Source organism: Ursus americanus, chromosome 4, assembly GCF_024610735.1.
Source record: "Ursus americanus isolate L20-20 chromosome 4, mUrsAme1.1.p, whole genome shotgun sequence".
Classification (NCBI taxonomy): Eukaryota; Metazoa; Chordata; class Mammalia; order Carnivora; family Ursidae; genus Ursus; species Ursus americanus.
Window position 1 is genome coordinate 95,271,962 of NC_142130.1, and position 18,010 is coordinate 95,289,971.

The 18,010-nt window shown below is 47.5% G+C and overlaps 1 protein-coding gene across 1 annotated transcript in view; it reads left to right on the forward strand.

Annotated features, from left to right (window-relative positions):
• Nucleotides 1-18,010, forward strand: part of FAM3B (FAM3 metabolism regulating signaling molecule B) — a 36,929-nt gene extending 18,919 nt beyond the window's left edge. Inside the window, exons 4-8 of the mRNA XM_045813536.2 lie at nucleotides 5,653-5,711; nucleotides 6,660-6,710; nucleotides 7,724-7,811; nucleotides 8,948-9,080; nucleotides 15,290-18,010. Of these exons, the coding sequence (XP_045669492.1) occupies nucleotides 5,653-5,711; nucleotides 6,660-6,710; nucleotides 7,724-7,811; nucleotides 8,948-9,080; nucleotides 15,290-15,379 (421 nt within the window). The 3' untranslated portion in view covers nucleotides 15,380-18,010. The remainder of the gene's footprint in view (nucleotides 1-5,652; nucleotides 5,712-6,659; nucleotides 6,711-7,723; nucleotides 7,812-8,947; nucleotides 9,081-15,289) is intronic.

Genomic DNA, 18,010 nt, shown 5'->3' on the forward strand with positions numbered 1-18,010 from the left:
ATCATACTCACCAACACTTGTATGGTCAGTCTTTATAATCTTGGGCATCCTAATAGGGGTGCAGTGGTATCTGACTGAGGTTTTAATTTGCATTTTTCTAATAACTAATGATGGTACACCTCTTTTTATGTGTTTATTTGCTATCTGTATCTCCTACTTGATAAAGTACCTATTTAAATCTGTGGTCCACTTTTCATTTGGTTGTTTTCTTACTACTGACTTTGCGATTTCTTTATATATGCTGCATAACATCCTTCATCAAATACATGATTTGCAAATATTTTCTACCAGTTTGTGGCTTGTCTTTTTCTTCCCTTAACTGTGTTTATCAAAGAGCAGAAATTCCTAGTTTTAACACAGTCCAGTTTACCAGTTTTTTGTTTTAGGATCATATTTTTTGTGTCATATCTAGATCTTTTTTGTCCAGCCCAAGGTCACAGAAATTTTCTTCTATGTTTTCTTCCAGAAATTTGAAATAGTTTTAGATTTTTCATTTCATATACTGTGAGATACCCATTTGGGGTTAATTTTTGTATATGGTGTGAAATATGGATTGAAGTCATTTTTTAATATGGATATCCAATTGTTCTAGCACCATTTATTCAAAATACTGTCTTACTCTAGTGAATTTTCTTTGCACCATTGGCAAAAATCCAGTGACCATACATGTGTGTATCTAATTCTGGATTCTCTGTTTTCTTCCATTTATCTGTCTTTTCACTATCTACAATGTCTTGATAAATGTAGCTCCATATGAATTTTAGAGTCAGCTTATAAATTTCAACACAAAAACCTGTTGGCTTTTGATTGGGATTGCACTGGAACTGTAGATCAATTTGGGGAAAATTGACATCTTAGCGATATGGAATCTTTTACTCAACAAACACAGTTAGCTCTCCATTTACTTAAATTTTCTCTAACTTGATTCAGAGATGTTTTTATGGTATTCAGTGTACACATCTTACATCTCTTTTTCTGTATTTATCTCTAAGTATTTAATTTTTGATGCTGTAGTGTATTTTTTAAAATTTTAATTTTAAATTAATTAATTTTAATTTTAATTTCCACCTGTTCATTGCTAGTATATAGAAATAGAATTGATTTTTTATAATGACCTTATATCCCACAGCCTTGCTAAACTCACTTATTTGTTCTAGTAGTTTTATTTTCTACATAGATGATAATGTCAGCTAACTGCCCCCCATCCCCAATAAAAGGCAGTTTTACCACTTTCTAATCTGCATGCTTTTGATTTCTTTTTCTTGCCTGATTGCACTGGATGGAACCTCCGTTACAATGCTGAATGGAGTGATGAGAGTAGACATCATTGCCTTTTTCCTTGTCTTGGAGAGAAAGCATTCCATCATTCATCACTAAATATGTTAACTAGGGATTTTCCATAGAAGCCCTTTATCAGGTTGAAGAAATTCCTTCTATTTCAAGGTTTCTGAGAGTTTTTAATCAATGATGGATATTGGATTTTGTCAGATTTTTTTCTGCATCTCTTGAGGTGATTATATGGTTTGTCTTTTTTAGTCTGCTAATATGGTGAATTACATTTTTGAATGTTAAACCAACCTTGCATTTTTGAGATAGATTCCATTTGCTTGTGATATATTATCCTTTTTATGTATTATTGAATCCAATTTGCTAAAATTTTGTCAAGAATTTTTGTATCCATGTTCATGAGGGATATTGGTCTGTGGTTTTCTTGTTATTTTTTTCTCTGGTTTCAGTATCAGGGTGGAATGTGTTGGTGAGTATTCTCTTCAGTACTCTGGGAGAGTTTGTAAAGAATTGGTATTATTTATTTAAGGCTTTGGTGCAATTCCCCAGTGAAGTCTTCTGGCCTAAATTTTTCTTTGTTAGAAGATTTTTAACTACGAATTCCACTTTCTTTTATAAATACAGAGCTACTCAAGTTATCTGTTTCTTCTTGAGTGAGCCACATTATTTTGGGGTGCATAAAGGCAATTTTCCTTTATGCTACACACAGTACTCTGAGTGCATTTGTACTCTGGTCATCAAATGTGTGGTAGTTTTTCCCCACATCAAGCAATTATCTGCAACACCAGCTGTGGGGGGGGGGCGGTAAATCTACATTTTAATTCAATTCTGATATATCTACTTGAAGATGGCCTCAGACCCCACTGGTTAAGGGCTTAGTCTCACAAGACATTCCCCCCACCACCCCAACTTCAGATGCCAATCACAAGTCCCAGATTGTCACTATACTTCTGATGGACTGCTTATAAATCAGAGTTCCCATGCCCCCCTCCTTGGGTTTGGTTTTTTGCTAGAATGGCTCACAGAACTCAGAGCAACACATTTACCAGTTTGTTATCAAAAGAATATGGTAAGGGATACAGATATATACATAACTATACTCACATGTAAGTGTACTCATATATATATATATAACACATACCATGAATATATTAATTATACATACACAATTTGCTTATTTTTGATGTAAAAACGAACACTGGAAGGATAAATCAGAAACTAAAATAAATTAATGGAGATGGGAACAGGGGATGAGAAGAACAAAGTGGAATGTATACAGAAGATTTCTTTGGGTATGACTTTATTCTGTACACATAATGGTAATTTTTGAATCATGTGAATGTATTGCATATTCAAAAATGAAATAAAATGCAAAGAAAAACAAAGGAACTCTAGAATTGACAACAAGCTGAAAGAAGTCCACCCATACATCAAACGTGTAATTTAATCCCATGATCGTTGACGTGCATGTGCATATATTTCAGTTAGGTATTGTTTTGGGGATTACACAACTACCCTCAACTTCCGTTATCTCCTAGAGGGACTTATAAGACTCAGTAATGCTAATATTTACAGATAAAGTTTATTACAGCAAAAGATACAGTACAAGAGCTTCTGTATGGTCTGCTGGTGGTGAATTGTCTCCGTTTACGTTTCTCTGAAATACCTTTATTTCATCGTCATTGCTGAAAGATATTTTTCCAGGTTGTGTTTCAGCCCATTCAGATACTGTTCCATTGTCTCTGGCGTCCATTGTTTCTCTTGAGAGTCAGCCAACCACTGAATTGCTGGTAGGATGAAAGTATAACTGCCTTTTTCCCCCTTTCCAATTCTCTTTAAGATTTTTCCCTTGTCTTTGGTTTTCAGCACTTGTACCCTGCTGTGTCTGTTTATTGCTTTATCTTCTTTGGGGTTCATTGTGCTTCTTAAATACGTACAAATCAAAGTCCTTCATTACATTGAACAGATTCTCTGCCATTGCATCTTCTGCCCCATTTACCGTCTCCTGATCATCTGAGACCCCTAACAAATAAATGTCAGATCTTATCATTATATTCTCTATAGCTTTCAGTCTGTTTTGCATTTTCCATCTTTGTATCTTTCTGTCTTTCATTGTAGACAGCTGTTTTCCTCTGAGCTGTCGCTCAGTTCACCAGATCTGTGCCAGATCTGCTGCAAAACCCCTCCATTACCTACCGACTGTGGTGGTTACATTAATTTAGATTTACAGCTTCATTTTCTACTTCTCCTAGTCTTCATTTTTTGGGTAGTTTCTAGTTTGAAATGTTTAGTTTTTATTTATTGCTTTCATTAGCATAGTAAGTATAGTTATTTTGAAATCTTTTGGATAATCTATTTGGAGCCCTTATGAGTCTGTCACTCTTATCTATTATTTTCTGCTGGTTTCACTGACACTTGTTTGTGTTGGCATCTCTCCTTAGGTGCCAGGTGACATTTGATAGTGTGATAGACCATGCATTTGAGAAATTGTGGGGTTTTGTAAAAGATTTTATTTACTTGCGGGAGACATAGAGCACGAGCAGGGGTAGCGGCAGAGGGAGAAGCAGACTCCCCACCGAGCAGGGAGCCTGACGCGGGGCTCCATCCCAGGACCCTGGAATCCTGACCTGAGCCAAAGGCAGATGCTTAACCAACGAGCCACCCAGGTGCATTTTTTTAAATTGAAGTATTAGATGGTATCTTCTTTTTCTGAGGATTTTTGCTTGCTTATACCATGGACTTGGAATCATTAACAGAATAGAATGATCTGAATAAATGTTAAGAACTGAGATTTTGGGGGACCCACCCAGTTGACTTAAAATTTGGCTGCGGTTTTTCAAGATATGATCTATTTCTGGTTCATTCTTATTTTTAAGATTCAACCATTTTTGACCCCAACGCAAATAAGATTGGAGGATTTAACATGGCCTTCCCTTTGGTGGGTATTGGCTTCCAACTTTTGCTCCCTCGCCTCACCTCTTGTGCTTGTTAAAAGTGCTACTCATCTTCTTTGACACTTTTTCTGGAATTAGCAAATGCTCCTGAGGCAAAGTCGCTTTACTTGCTGGGCTCACCCACTTGAAACTTAGTGTTCCCCCACATCCTGGCTTCAGAGCTCTTTATTTCCTTCTCCAGTATAGTGAAGTAGATACTCTTTAAATCCCATTTTTAGATTTTTCTCTATGAGAGGTTAGGTTCAGATTTCCCCAAATTTCCATTATTATAAATGGAAGTTTCTTATTTTCTTTCGAGATATTATAGAATATTCTCTAAAATTGTCAAAAAGCTACTCTTCCAAAAAGGACTTAGACTAGAAAGCCCCCAGGGGAGTTTAGATAAACTTGTCAGGAGCAGAATATTACAGTGCTGTATTCACTATTCCCAAGCATGGGAAAAGGAGGAAAACTTTCAAATTCTTTTTGTGATGCTAGCATATCGCTGACTCTGAAACTTGACAGAACGGGGACACCTGGGTGGCTCAGTAGCTTAAGCGTCTGCCTTTGACTCAGGTCATGATCCTGGCATCCTGGGATTGAGCCCCACATCAGGCTCCCTGTTCAGTGGGGAGTCTGTTTTTCCCTCTGCCCTTCCCCCCTACTCGTGATCTCTCTCTCTTCTTCTCTCTCTCTCAAATAAGTAAATAAAATCTTAAAAAAAAAAAAACTTGGAAGAGGGTGCACACACACACACACACACACACACACAATTCTAGGATCTTCAGTAATAAATACCATCTCCAGGAAAGTCAGTCTCCTTACTGGTTTTAGGGCACAATTCATTTGAAGTTGGCATTTCCCATTCTTCAATTTTAAAGTGAAAATTAAGTGAAGTAGTAGAAAGTATTTATTTGAGGAGGTAAGCTGGGTTACATTTTGTGGCTGCATAAAAGGGTGGCCAAGAGTCTAGCAAAGCCTCCGTCAGTACAAGGAAAGAGGGTGTATACGTGGTTAGCGGACTCGGGTCACCAGCTGATCCACCTCTTACGACTTCCTGTCTGTAAGATGGAAAAATGAGTGCTCAGGAGGTGGTTGAGGGTTCAGTGAGAAAGTGTGTGTAAAAAGCCTGTGCTCAGCAAATCCTAATTTTCCTCTCCCTGGCCATTTGTCTGGATTGTAGGATTAAGGGTAATTTCCAGGTTCCCTGAGGGACTGATCGTATAGAACCTTGGGGGTGGGTGTGTGTGGAGCGGGGATCGGGGTGACTTTCAAGGGAGCTGAGCTAAGTTCCGTGCGTATCTTCGAGGAAATGGTAAGCGCCAGTGGTTGGGGCAGTGGTTCTGCGAAGAGAAGAGCTTATGGAACAGGGAGCCCTACTCATTGCTTAGTAAGAAAGGGGTTCTTTGACTGACTCTTATTTACATTTCAGGCTCATGGGAGAAAAGACTAGAAATGTTGGAAGAGGAATAAATATTGCCATTGTCAATTGTGAGTTATTGAATGTTTTCTTTCAAACTTCTCTAAAAGTTCCACGATTGGATTTTCAAAGATATCTTGGGCGTTTGATGATTTTTGCAAATGATCTAGTCTAGGCTTATATTTTAATGTATTTTAAAATTATTTGATTATTTTATAATATCTCACTTTACAGATTATTTGTGGTCCCTGAAAAAAAAAAAAAAAGGTCAGGGGACTCCTGGCTGTCTCAGAGGCACATGCAACTCTTGATCTTAGGGTTGTGAGTTCGAGCCCTACATTGGGTGTACAGATTACTAAAAACAAATAAACGTTAAAAACAAAAAAAGTCAAATATAAATAGGCTTTTAAAAAAAACAAAAAAGTACCAGCAAAAGGCAGGGTTCAAATCAGATGAGCAGGCTGTGGGGGCACAGACCATCCTGGGGTCGCTCTCGGATTCCTGGTGACCCTGCAGAGGGCGACACCAGCAGCCAGGTCCCACCTCTGTGAGAAAAGGCCACTATGCCTCAGGGAGAGCAAAGCTTGGCCTCCTCTTAGACCTGGCGAAGACATCCTGTCACAGTTGCCACTGGGGACCCATGACCATGAGACCTGTCAGAGGTTTGGGGAAAGGGTTCTGTGCGCCACGCCTCAGAGCACGCGTAGCGCGCTGTCCCCTGACCGCGGGGCTGTGGGAACCAGAGACAGGACGCACCCACTCCGAGAATCCCGCTGGAAAACCTAAAGTATGAAGCAGAAGGGGCCGAGGTGGGCACGCCGGTATTCCTGTGGGAGACGCAGGGGCAGCAGGAAAGAGCAGAGGGTCCAACTAGCTGGAAGCCGGCGGGAGGGAAGTTCTGAGCAGCTGACCAGCGGGCTTCCCCGACAGAGGAGCACGCTCTTTTGAGCACCAGGGTGCCACAGATGTACCCTGGGTCCAGTGAACCTTCCTTCAAAATCCATTTCTTTTATTTTCAGATATGACTGGGAAAGTGATAGCAACACGGCATTTTGATATGTTCGAAGGTGGTAAGAAAACTCTTCTCCTATGAAAATAAATTAGAAGCATGAAGATAAAAAGACACATAAAAAAGTGTCAAATATTATTTTGTCTACTAAAAAAGTTGCCAGAAGCTCATAGGAGTATTCTAGAACAGTCTTACACAAGCCCTCCTTATCTCTAATTGAGTTCATGTGATCAAGTTTGAAGGCGTTATCTAGAGAATGTCTTCTCTGGTCACACTTGTCCTGGACCTTTTCTCTTTGTTCCTTCATCAGATAATGAGAAAGAGAAAACATTTTTTAAATCAAATATACGTAAAATAATGTGATCAACATCCAGCCCTGAACATCATCATTGTTCCCGTCCCGTTCATGGTGCCCCCTGTGCTCAGCGCACACGTCCCTGGACGCACGGAGCATGTCCTCCTTCCGTGGTCTCTCCAGTCTGGGCGCTGGGCTTGCACGCACAGGTCAGTCAGGATATAGCAGCTCCTTTTATTTTTATGGAACAGTGAGAATTATTAAAAACAGGGCTTTATAAAGATAACAGAATAATACATGTCTGGACGTGCTTGACGGGAACTGTGCATTTTTAGTCTGTAATAAAGGTAAGCATCGCTATAAATGCCCCAGTGGGAAATAACGGGGGTTGAGGTTAGCCTCCCTTTTGTTGCCGTGAGCCACAGGCACGTCTCTTAGCAAAGACTTGGCGTGCTCAGTCCGCTCTGCGTGTCTGATTTCTCGCCCCCATTCCACACGTTAGTGTCCTGGGACCACTCTGCTGTGGTCATTGCAGAGAATGCCCCGCCTGTGCTGGCCACATTGTCGCTGGCCTTGAGTTAGGTTCACAGAATCGTCATGATCTGCTCGTGTCCCTCACCTCTGCTGGCCCCACCGCGGAGCCCAGCGGCCGTTCGCTACTGGAGATGAACTCCAGAAATCAGAGGATTGAGAGCGGACACAGCAGCTAAGCGCAGAGGAGGCAGCATCCAGGGCAAGTGAACAAGAAGACCCTAACACCGATTTGCCTTGACCCACAGATAACTCTGGACCGATGACGAAGTTTATTCAGAGCGCACCTCCAAAGTCCCTGCTCTTCATGGTGACCCAAGATGACGGCGCGAGCAGGTGAGCGTGGACGGATTTGTCACCGCGGGGGGACAGGGGGAAGCCAGCTGGGGGGAGCGCCAGGCCTGTCAGGGCCTTAAGGACCATCCTCTAGGGAAGAATGCAAATCCAAGGAGCAAGATGCTCTCTTAAGGAGAAGAAACAGGAGCCCAGGACAAAGCAGACTGTGTTTCTAAAAACCCGAGTAGCCAGCGGAGTGCATAGGTCCTAGCAGCTAAGAACTTTCTCAGGTAGCAAGACAGCCGCCACTGACCATAATCAGGACAGAGAAGCTAAACCCAGCGTGGGACTTAAAGAAATAGGAGAGGAAACTGAGAAAAATTCTCTGTATGAATAGCAATCGAATGAAAAGGATACACACACACACACACACACACACACACACACACACACACACACACACAACTTCCTGTAGGGAGAAGTTGATCTCACTCCTGTGCTGCTTGAAAGTTTGCCCTTCTGAGTAAACACGTGTGTGTTCGTGGCCAAACTTCCAAGAACCTCAGAGTGCTTCTGTGCCCTTACGTTTTAAGGTGGCTCCTGACCATGGCATTCCCCAAATTTATTTGGCCTCAGATCCTATTTTTAATAGCACATCTTACCAGACGAAGTTATTTGATACACACTTGGAAAAATTCTGATTTAACTCAGGAAAATCTGAGCTCCTTGTTTTTTCTTTTCCTTTCTGCCCTCCTTCCTTTCCTTACTCTATATTGCCCGCTTTTACAATGGTAGCATTGTTCTAGATTTTTGTTTTCTCTTTTGATACTGACCTTTCTGAAAATGAAGGGGACCATTTCAGCGTGTCATCTTCAAGCAACTTCTGTCTGTCTTCTTTGTGGTCAGTGAACAGGAGGGGCAGTAAAGCCCAAAAATTATGTTGGCTGAATGTGAGGATGTCATTGGATCCCAAGACACAGGGCTTTTGAGAATTGAGAATTAGAACTGTGCCCAGACCTGAGGCTTAGAGTCCCTGATGTCATCAGGTGTTTAACTAGGAATTTGACAGCCTCCCGCTGTCACCCCAGGAGGATGTGGTTGCTTTAGAAGCCTCTTTCCTAGGACCGCCGTGGGTGTGACACACCGGAGCCCCTGCCTACCTGCGACATTCACACGCCCTCCCCCTCTCCCCCCAGGCTGAAGGAGGACGCCAAGAAGGTCATAGAAGCACTTGGAAGTAAACAAATCAGGAACATTCGGTTCAGATCCAGCTGGGTATTTCTTACAGCAAAAGGCTTCGAACTTCCGGCAGAAATTCAGAGAGAAAATGTGAGTGCTTTTTAAACGTGGCTTCCCACAAGGGGTTAGTGTAGGACGCCCTGTGATTTGAAAGGTTGTGTGTCGGTGATGGCTCCCTGCCTCCAAGACATTCCTGCGTGAAGTGCGCACCACCCAGGGCCCCGCGGAGCCAGCTGCTCGGGTTTGAGCCCTCACTTCTCTCATGGTAATGTGCCTGGGATTCTGCATTCCTGAGTCCCGGGCGGATCACAGTAGGTGCCTGTTACGTCATTATAAGGAAACTAGTCCATCACAAGGGGCTTGTAGACCTTGCCCATTACATCAGGAAAAGTCACTCGACTGAAGTTCACATTTCCCAAATCTCTAAAAGTAGAAGATTCTTAATGGGCTCTTGGTGCTGCCTTTCCATCGTGGGGCAACCAACACAGGCTGTGGCAAGCCTCTCGGTACCTTGCCTCTGTTCTGAGACTGGTAACAGTGCTGGGTAACGGGGCTCACCCGGCCTGTGCGTGCAGCCGCCAGACACACACCAGATTAACACAGCCCGCGCTGTTGCCGCAGCTTGGTGCATGATCCATTACAAGTCCCCCCGTCCTGTCCTCTTCATGGAAGAATGGGAAAGAGCAAGAGACGAATTAACTTGGTCGCCTGTGAAATTCCAGCTGAGCATTGGCAAATATCGGAGTCACAGGCTGGCCCCTCTGGGGCGGAGACACGGCTCTTTAGGGGACAGGACAGCTCCCAGAGAGGAAAGATCAGCAGCACAGCCATGGAGAGAAGTCACCCACTCTTCCCAGGAGAAGGGCTTCCTCTCCAGGAGCCAGAAACTCAAAGGACGCAGAGACTGGATGTCTCCAGTCCATGCAAGAGGCTGCTTCGGACTTCAGGCTGGGACACCTGGTCCAGGTCCCCTCCTGGTGCCGTGTGGTGTGGTTATGGGTCTGGGAAGGGAGACAGACAGAAACAGACAACAGCTGGGCCTTATTGGCAGGACCACCCTTGCTGGGGAAGGGAGCTGGGGGAGGTGGGACGTCAGTGTGGCCACACAAGCAGGTAACCCGCAACCAGCTCCCAGGGGAGGCCTCATGGCTTCTCTGATGCCCCCCCCCCACTGCAGCACCCTGGAGGCTCAGAAATGAGGGTTATTTTAGCATGCATCTGAAAAAACCCATTTCCCCTTGTAACTCTCATGTGCTTTTGCGGATAGGAAGCCAGTCATGCGGAACATGTTCGGAGCATTTACCCAGTGCCCTAGCATAGACTTCTCAGTACTAATGATTCAGTCTGGACACCCAGTGTACAGTTGAGGTCTCAGGGACTTGTCCTAACGAGAGGCATTCCCCGGGCTCTGCGTGGTGGCACTGTCCGGGCCGCACGGTGTAGTGTGGTAAGCCAGGCACAGCTGGGGGAGGGGGCTGGACGTCCAGTGTCAGATTTGCCAGGGGCCACGTGTGATCCCATGCAAACCACTTGACCCCTGTGGGCCTCAGTCTGCTGCTCTGGGCAATGACATGAAAGCTAGATAGCTCCAGGGCCCAGCGCTCTGATGTAGAGGTGCACCCCCCCCACCCAGGGCCTTCATCAGGCTGACTCCGCGTAGTAATGCGGCATCACCTCTCCTCCACCCTTGTACGATCAGTAGCAGTCTGGCCTCTGAAGGATCTCCAGGCTTTATCCATTCAGCGCTGTGGTCTCGGAAAGTTACTCAACCTCTCTGTGCCTCAGAATCCTCTCTCGCAAGGAAGGAATAAAGACCATACCTATCACAGAGGGTCCCTGAAGATGAAATGAGAGTAGCACGCAGGGCCCAGCAGGGAACTGAGCAGGGTTCTGGAATCCAGAGCAACTTCCTGAAGCTTCGCCTACCCCTTCCCAACAGTCCACACCCAGCTTGCCATTCCCAGCCCGAGAGTCTCCTTAAAACACACTGATGCTGGCCGTACACAGGCCACCTGAGCCAACATCGCAGGGTGGGGCCTGGCTGGTGATTCTGCCGCACAGGAAGGGTTGGACCCAGTGCCCTGAGGGAGGTCCCAATGCCTTGTGCACATCTCAGCTTCCCCCAGGATCACCTTCCGGCCTGCCCCTTCTCCAGCTGTGTTACCCTGTGCCCTCATCCCCCGTCCCCTCCCCCAGCTCCCTCAGCGTCCCCCCATCTGCCCCAGGTCAGGGACCCAGCCAGAGTGCAGGCCGGGCCCTGTACAAGTGCTGCCCTCATCCCACCGTGCCCTCTGGTGCCCTAGTGTGTCCACGGTATCAAAAAAGCCTGGAGTGAGGCTTGAATCCCTTTTTACTCAGTGTTAACATCTCAACAAACAGGTTCCCTATTAATGTTCAGCTAAGACATTTAAAATAAAACCTCGGTTGAATTGCAAAGTAGCCGTGGCCCTTGCTTCCCTATCTTCTTTATAAGAGAGAGTTTCTGGGAGGAGAGGAATCAAGGACAGAGTGGGTGTCTGAACACTGCCCTGAGTTTAGAGAACCAGTGTGTTTTGGAGCAGGGGCTCTGAGGGCATTTCAGGAAAATGCCTGTCTCGCCTACACCTGTGGGTTGAAGGCTGTCATCCCAGTTGCTACAAGAGCACAAGGACAAGACCTGAATGCAGGGAGCGGTTTCAGTGGAAGCTTTCAGTGGCTTGGGGGCACGAAAGGGGGTTTGCTCAGATGCTGGTGAGGCCTGATCTGGAGGGGGCCAGCGCCTCAGGACGGTCTCACCCAGAGCTCGAGTCAAGTACTATGGGAGGAATCATTATGCCTTCCCATTCTGGGTATGCAGACTTGCTGTGTGGACTTCCCCAGGGGTGGTGTGCGGCCACGTGGGGCGGGCCTCCTGGGCCCCGGCTGGTCCCTAGCCACTATCACCTTCATCCCACTGCTGTTCCCAGAGCTGGCTTCCCAGGCACAGCCCACAGGTCATTCCCACGTTCAGAAGCCTTCACCAGCCCCACTCACCCACCAAACTGAATTGTAAGATGTAAGAGACTTGCTTTTTTCCACACTCCCCAGGGAGGGGTCCATACGGCGTTGCTCCGTGTTCCCCTCCTAACTTAAAGGGAGACGGTCACCATGTCCGGAGCCCCTGATGCCTGCAAGTGAAGGGGGGGTGTCCTCGAGTCCTTGCAGCAGGAACCCACTTGGGTGGCACCAGCCTGGGCTTCCAAACGGAGCAATACATCTACAGAAGGAAAAGTGATGGTGTCTACATCATGAATCTGAAGAGAACCTGGGAGAAGCTTCGGTTGGCAGCTCGTGTCATTGCTGTCTTTGAAAACCCGGCTGATGTCAGCGCCCTGTCATCCAGGAATCCCGGCTAGCGCGCGGGGCCGAGTGTGCTATTCCTGGCCGCCTCCCTCCCGGAGCCCTCACTAACCAGGTCCAGGCAGCCTTCCGGGAGCCCAGACTCTGGTGGTTACCGATCCCAGGGCTGACCACCAGCCTGTCACAGAGACGTCTTACGTTCACCTGCCCACCCTCCCTCTGGGCAGCACAGACTCTCCCCTGCACTGCGTGGACATCGCCATCCCTTGCAACAACAACAGAGCTCACTCAGGGGGTCTGATGTGAGGGCTGCTGGCCCGGGATGTTCTGTGCGTGCATGGCACCATTTCCTGGGAGCACCCACGGGAGGTCGTGCCTGGTCTCTGCTTCCACAGAGATTGTGACGAGATTGCAGAGGACGAGCAGGCCACTGCGGAAGAGGCCGTGACCAGGGAGGAATTTCACAGTGGACTGCTCCAGCTCCTGACTGAGTTCACTGCTGCTCAGCCTGAAGCCACAGACTCATTGAAGGCAAGCAGGTGCGCTCTGTGCCTCCCTCCTGAAGACGCGGCCGGCCACGGAAGACTGGTCTGCAGCTCCCACTGCTTGGGCCACTGAATGGGTAGGAGCAACCACTGAGTGGTCTTAAGCTGCTCTTCCACAAAGGCAAACAGAATGGAGATAAGGTTGATGGAAAATAAACAGTTTCTAAAAAAAATAATAAGTAAAAATAAAATGTAAGAGACTTTAAGACTGATTCCAGTTTTATAAAGGAGGAGGAATCTGAGATCCACAAACGAAGAAATTAAGGATAGAAGTCAGACACAGCGTAACCTAGGTTTGGACTTGGACACTGTCACCCTGAGTTTGCGACCCGAGGACTCTGATGTCAAGTGCCTGAGCCTCCTTGTCTTCACGCTGAACTGTGGGTGGTCAGCCTGCCGTGCTTGGTGTACTCAGCACAGGGTCATCATTAGTATCACCTCCAGCATGGTCTCCGTCTTGGTCCCTGGTGATCTGGAACCAGACCTAAGACCCTTGTCTTTGCAGCCGAGCCAGTCCCTCCTACTCTTATTTCCAAGCTGCATAGGCTCCACATGGTGGCGAAGCCACTCCCACTGCACTCTGCTCTCCTCCACACATCACAGAGCTTTCCCATGCGGGGCCTTTGGGGAATGAGTCATGTTTTCAACAAGTGTCACTGAGACAACTGGATATCCACATGCTGAAGAATAAATATGGACCCCTACCTCACACCATATACAAAAATTCAGTCAAATTGGGGTCAAATAACTAGATATAAGAGCTAGAACTACTAAACTCGCAGAAGAAAACAGAGGCATGTCTTTGTGACCTTGGGTTAGACAGTGGTTTCTTTGATATGACACCAAAAGCACAAACAACAGAAGAAAGCACAAATACCATCCAGAAAGTGAAAAGGTAACCCACAGAATGGGAGAAAATGTATGCAAATGAAGGACTTGTATCCAGAATATATAAAGAACTCTTACAACTCAATAATAAAAAGATAACCCAATTTTAACATGGGCAAAGGATCTGACTAGGCAGTTTTTCAAAGATATACAGATGGCCAATAAGCACATGAAAATATGCTTATCATTAGCCATTAGGAAAATGCAAATAAAAACCCCAGCGAGATACCACCTCACACTAACTAGGGCGGCTGTAATACACAAGACATAGTTAGAAGTGTGGACGAGGAAATGGAGAAATTAGAACCCTCATACACTGCTGGAGGAGATGTGATATACAGCTGCTTTGGGAAGCACTCTGGCAATTCCTCAAAAAGTTAGACATACAGTTACCAGATAACCCAGCAGTCCTACTCATAAATGTCTACCTGAGAGAATGAAAACGTATGTTCACCCAAACACTTGTACCTGAATGTGCATAGCAATATTATCCATAAGAGCCAAAAAATAGAAAACAACCCAAATGTCTGATTAATGGATTAAAAATGTATAATCAAATATGGTATCGCCATTGGCTGGATATTATGCAGCTACGTGAAGAGATGACATGCCGACCCACGCTACAGCACCGTGAACCTTCAAAATGGGCTAAGTGAAGAAAACCAAACACACAGAAAACACATATTGTATGATTCCGTTTATATGAAATTTCCAGAACAGGCAAAACCCCTGGAGACAGAAAGTAGATGAGTGGCTGCCTAGGGCTGTGGACAGTGGGGAGTGACTGCTGACGTGTGTGCTGCTTGTTCAGGTGGTGAGAATGTTCTAAAACTGTGGTGATGGTGGCATATCTTTGTGAAAACACTAAAAACCATTGAGTTGTGTGCTTTAAATGGGTAAATGTTCTAGTATGTGGATTACATCTTCATAAAGCTGTTATAGAAAAAGGAATGAAAACTAGAATTCCGCAGTCCATAGCAAGTAAGTCATCCTTCTTCTGTGCCAGGTTAAGATGCTCTGTTATCTGTGAAAGAATCAAAGGTACGAGGGACTAAAGCCCAACCAGTATGAACACACGTTTGCTGAGGAAGAGACTCTACAGTTTCCCTGAAAAACAATACAGCCCTGCGCCCAGAAAATTGAAAATTAAACATGTGAGCTCTGCCATCCAGTATGGCGGCTGCTAGCCAAATCTGCATTGACATTGACATTGACATTTATTTAATAAAGTAGATTTTAAAATTCAGTTCATCCGTCACAGTAGCCACATTTTAAGTACGCACGAATCCGACGTGGCTAGTGGCTACTGGACGGCATAGATGACAGAACATCGGCGTCATTGCAGAAAGTGCTAGAGCTTCATTAACACCTGGTTCAAATATTATTAAGAAACGCGCTGAGAAAAAAAATCAGGTGCCCAGAGTAAGTTAGAGCAAATCCCGTTCTAGGAAGCGATTCTCTTTCTATGACTTTGCTCGTAACTGACACATTAGTTACTTGTTGAGTAGATTAGTGGATAAATAAAATTCTTTTCTTTTCTTCACACAGATCAACCACTCTGAGAGTGCAAGGAACAGGTACTCCGGCTGGCCTGCCGAGGTGCAGATAGAAGGCTGCATACCGAAGCAACCAAGCTAACGTCGCACGGCCTTAATAAACGTGTGATGTGTAGACCGTTGCGGTGTGGACTGGCCCAAGACTCTTAGCCAACAGTTACTATTTGATGACTATTTGAGGTTTGTCTTCAAGTGAGCAGCATTTGCTGGTTGTATCCAATCTTGGTACACAGACCGTTTATGCCGGAATTTCTCTAAGTGAAGGCATTCGTGAGCTGGAAGACTGGAATGGATGGGAATGGTGAGGGAAGGAAGGGATGCGGCCTGGAACGGAGAGGCTGGGGGAAGCAAACTCTGCTTGTCGGGGCGCGGAGCTGCCGTAGGATGGTACCTACGCATGAGCCCTGTGTGGCCCAGGCAGCTCTGCAGAGACACAGCCTCTCTTGTGTTAGCACCAAGCACACCCTCCTTTCAGGCCGTCCTCTCCTAGGACACTGAGCACGGTAGGAGGGCTTGGCAACGCTGCCTCGGTCCACTCCCACTGAGCCCTGGGGGTCCGTGAACTTACTCATTCACCCCACAAATCTGGGCGCACCTGCCTTCTGGCACTGGCATCACGGTAGTGGAGGAGGCCCAGGCAGACGTGGGGGTGTCACACCATGGGGCAGGCTGGAGGAGCCCCGGCAGGTCCAGTAGGCTCTGCTCTTGGGAGGACAGCTAGTTACCCCACTTGCCAGGAGACACATCGTTAGATCCAAGTGTCCACGATACCCACGCTTGGTGAAGGATGTCTGACCACGCATCTGATTTGGGGTTCAGGAAGTCACGCCATGGCCAAGCGCCCATTCTGACACCCTTCCCGAGCCTGGCTCCGAAGTCAGGTTGGAGTCTTGCCTCCCAGAGCGTCTAGCGTTTCATGTGGAAGGTGGAGGAGTTGGGATGGGTGAACGCATTCAAGTATCTGTATCAGTAGGACTCCTATCAAACACCCAGCAGCCCCTGGCCCCTTGAGTTTCAGCACCCTCAAAGTGTCAAACCACCCCAGTCTTCGTGGCTGACAATGGTACCAATTTCTCCTCGTATCACATGTGAGTCGCAGGTTGGCCAGGGCTTGGCCGCCGGGTGCTGGGAGCCAGGCCAGAGGAGGGTCCCCGTAGGCATGGAAGCCAGAAGGAGCAGAAATCCCAGATGCCCCCAGAGCACCTGGCAGGACACATGTGAGCCCCACGTCCTTGCATCCTGTTGCCCGGAGGTATCGGGGTATCAGCCGTGCAGGGACAGGCAGGGGTGAGTAGTTGTGAGCGGGCATACACCGACCCTGCAGGCCAGGCAGGGCTCTGGCCCTGGGAAGAGCTGGCACCTGCCGGCCCGCTGCCTCGCGCAGTAGCCCCTCGGGGAGCCAGGGCCCCTCTCTGCAGAGGAGTCTGCAAACCCCTGGGTAGGACTGTGGTTCACGCCCCGTTATGGACTAAATTATGTCCCCGCAAAATTAGATCCTAACCCCTGGGACCTCGGAATGTGACCGTATTTGAAAATAGGGTCACTATGGGTGTAGCATGTTAGGAGGAGTAGGGTGGACTGTGAGCCAGGGTCACCGTGTCCTTATGCAAAGGGGGACATGGACACAGAGCATAGAGGCAGAGGTCCGGGGGATGCTTCCACAAGCCAGGAGGCCCCAAAGACACCAGCAAACCCCTAGAAGCCTGGGAAGAGGCTAGAACAGAGCCCCCTTGCGCCCGTGAAGGAAGCGCAGGCCGGCCAGCGCCTTGGACTTCTGGCCTCTGGAGTGAGGGGAGTCAGTGTCTGCTGTGTAAGCCGCCCGGTCTGCGGGGTCTGTATGGCCGCCCCAGGGATATGGGTACAGTTCCCTTTGGGTTCTGAACTCTGGCACCCACAGACATTTCTGTACTGAAGGAAGGGGAAGGGAGCGTGTTTGTGCTCTGGCTGGAGTGACTCCATTTTCAGAGCCCCGTGGATCTTAGTTCACTGTCAGGGATGAAGCCTCAGGGCCTCCTGGCCAAGCACGTCCCAGAATCCTGTCCCGGGATGGGAGGCTCCTGCCCCTGCCCCCGCCACCGCCACAGCGCTGGGACCCCTCGGCCTCTGCTGGCGCCTGCGGCGGCCCTCACAGGTACGTCCCCACCTGAGGCACAGACCCCTGGATCATCCGTGTCGTGTTTGCTGCCTCCAGGGGCCACTGAGCGTGGACGTGTCCCAGGCTCCCAGGCGCCAGCTCTGGGGACAGCCCCATGTCTGTTCTCACGGTGCCACCTGCCGACGCTCAGCTGCCAGGCTGATCGCCCGCCAAACACAGAGCTTCCTGAGAACGCCCTTCTCAGCCGCGACTTTGGCCATATTCCCTTCATCAGGCTTATGTCTTCTCCCCAAACTCTCATTTTATTCCATTAAATAGTGTGGCTGTCACCGGAATGGCTTCCAGAACATTAGCGCATTAGAGAATCAGGCCCGGGTCACTGCTGTGGGTTAGGCCCCACTGCCGCATTTTCGTTCGGCAGCTCTTGCTGAAGGGTCCTGAAGGCATCCGCTCCGCAGCCTGCAAGGGCGAGTTCCCGGCCGGGAGCAATACCAGCAGTGGGACAGCTGTGCTGCCACCCCGCAGAGCCCCGGGTCCCCCACCAGCCGCCTCGCTGTGTCCTCCCTTACTGGGAGGCCCCTCTGGCCTCCTGTGCGGGGGGGCGGGGGTTCAGGGGTC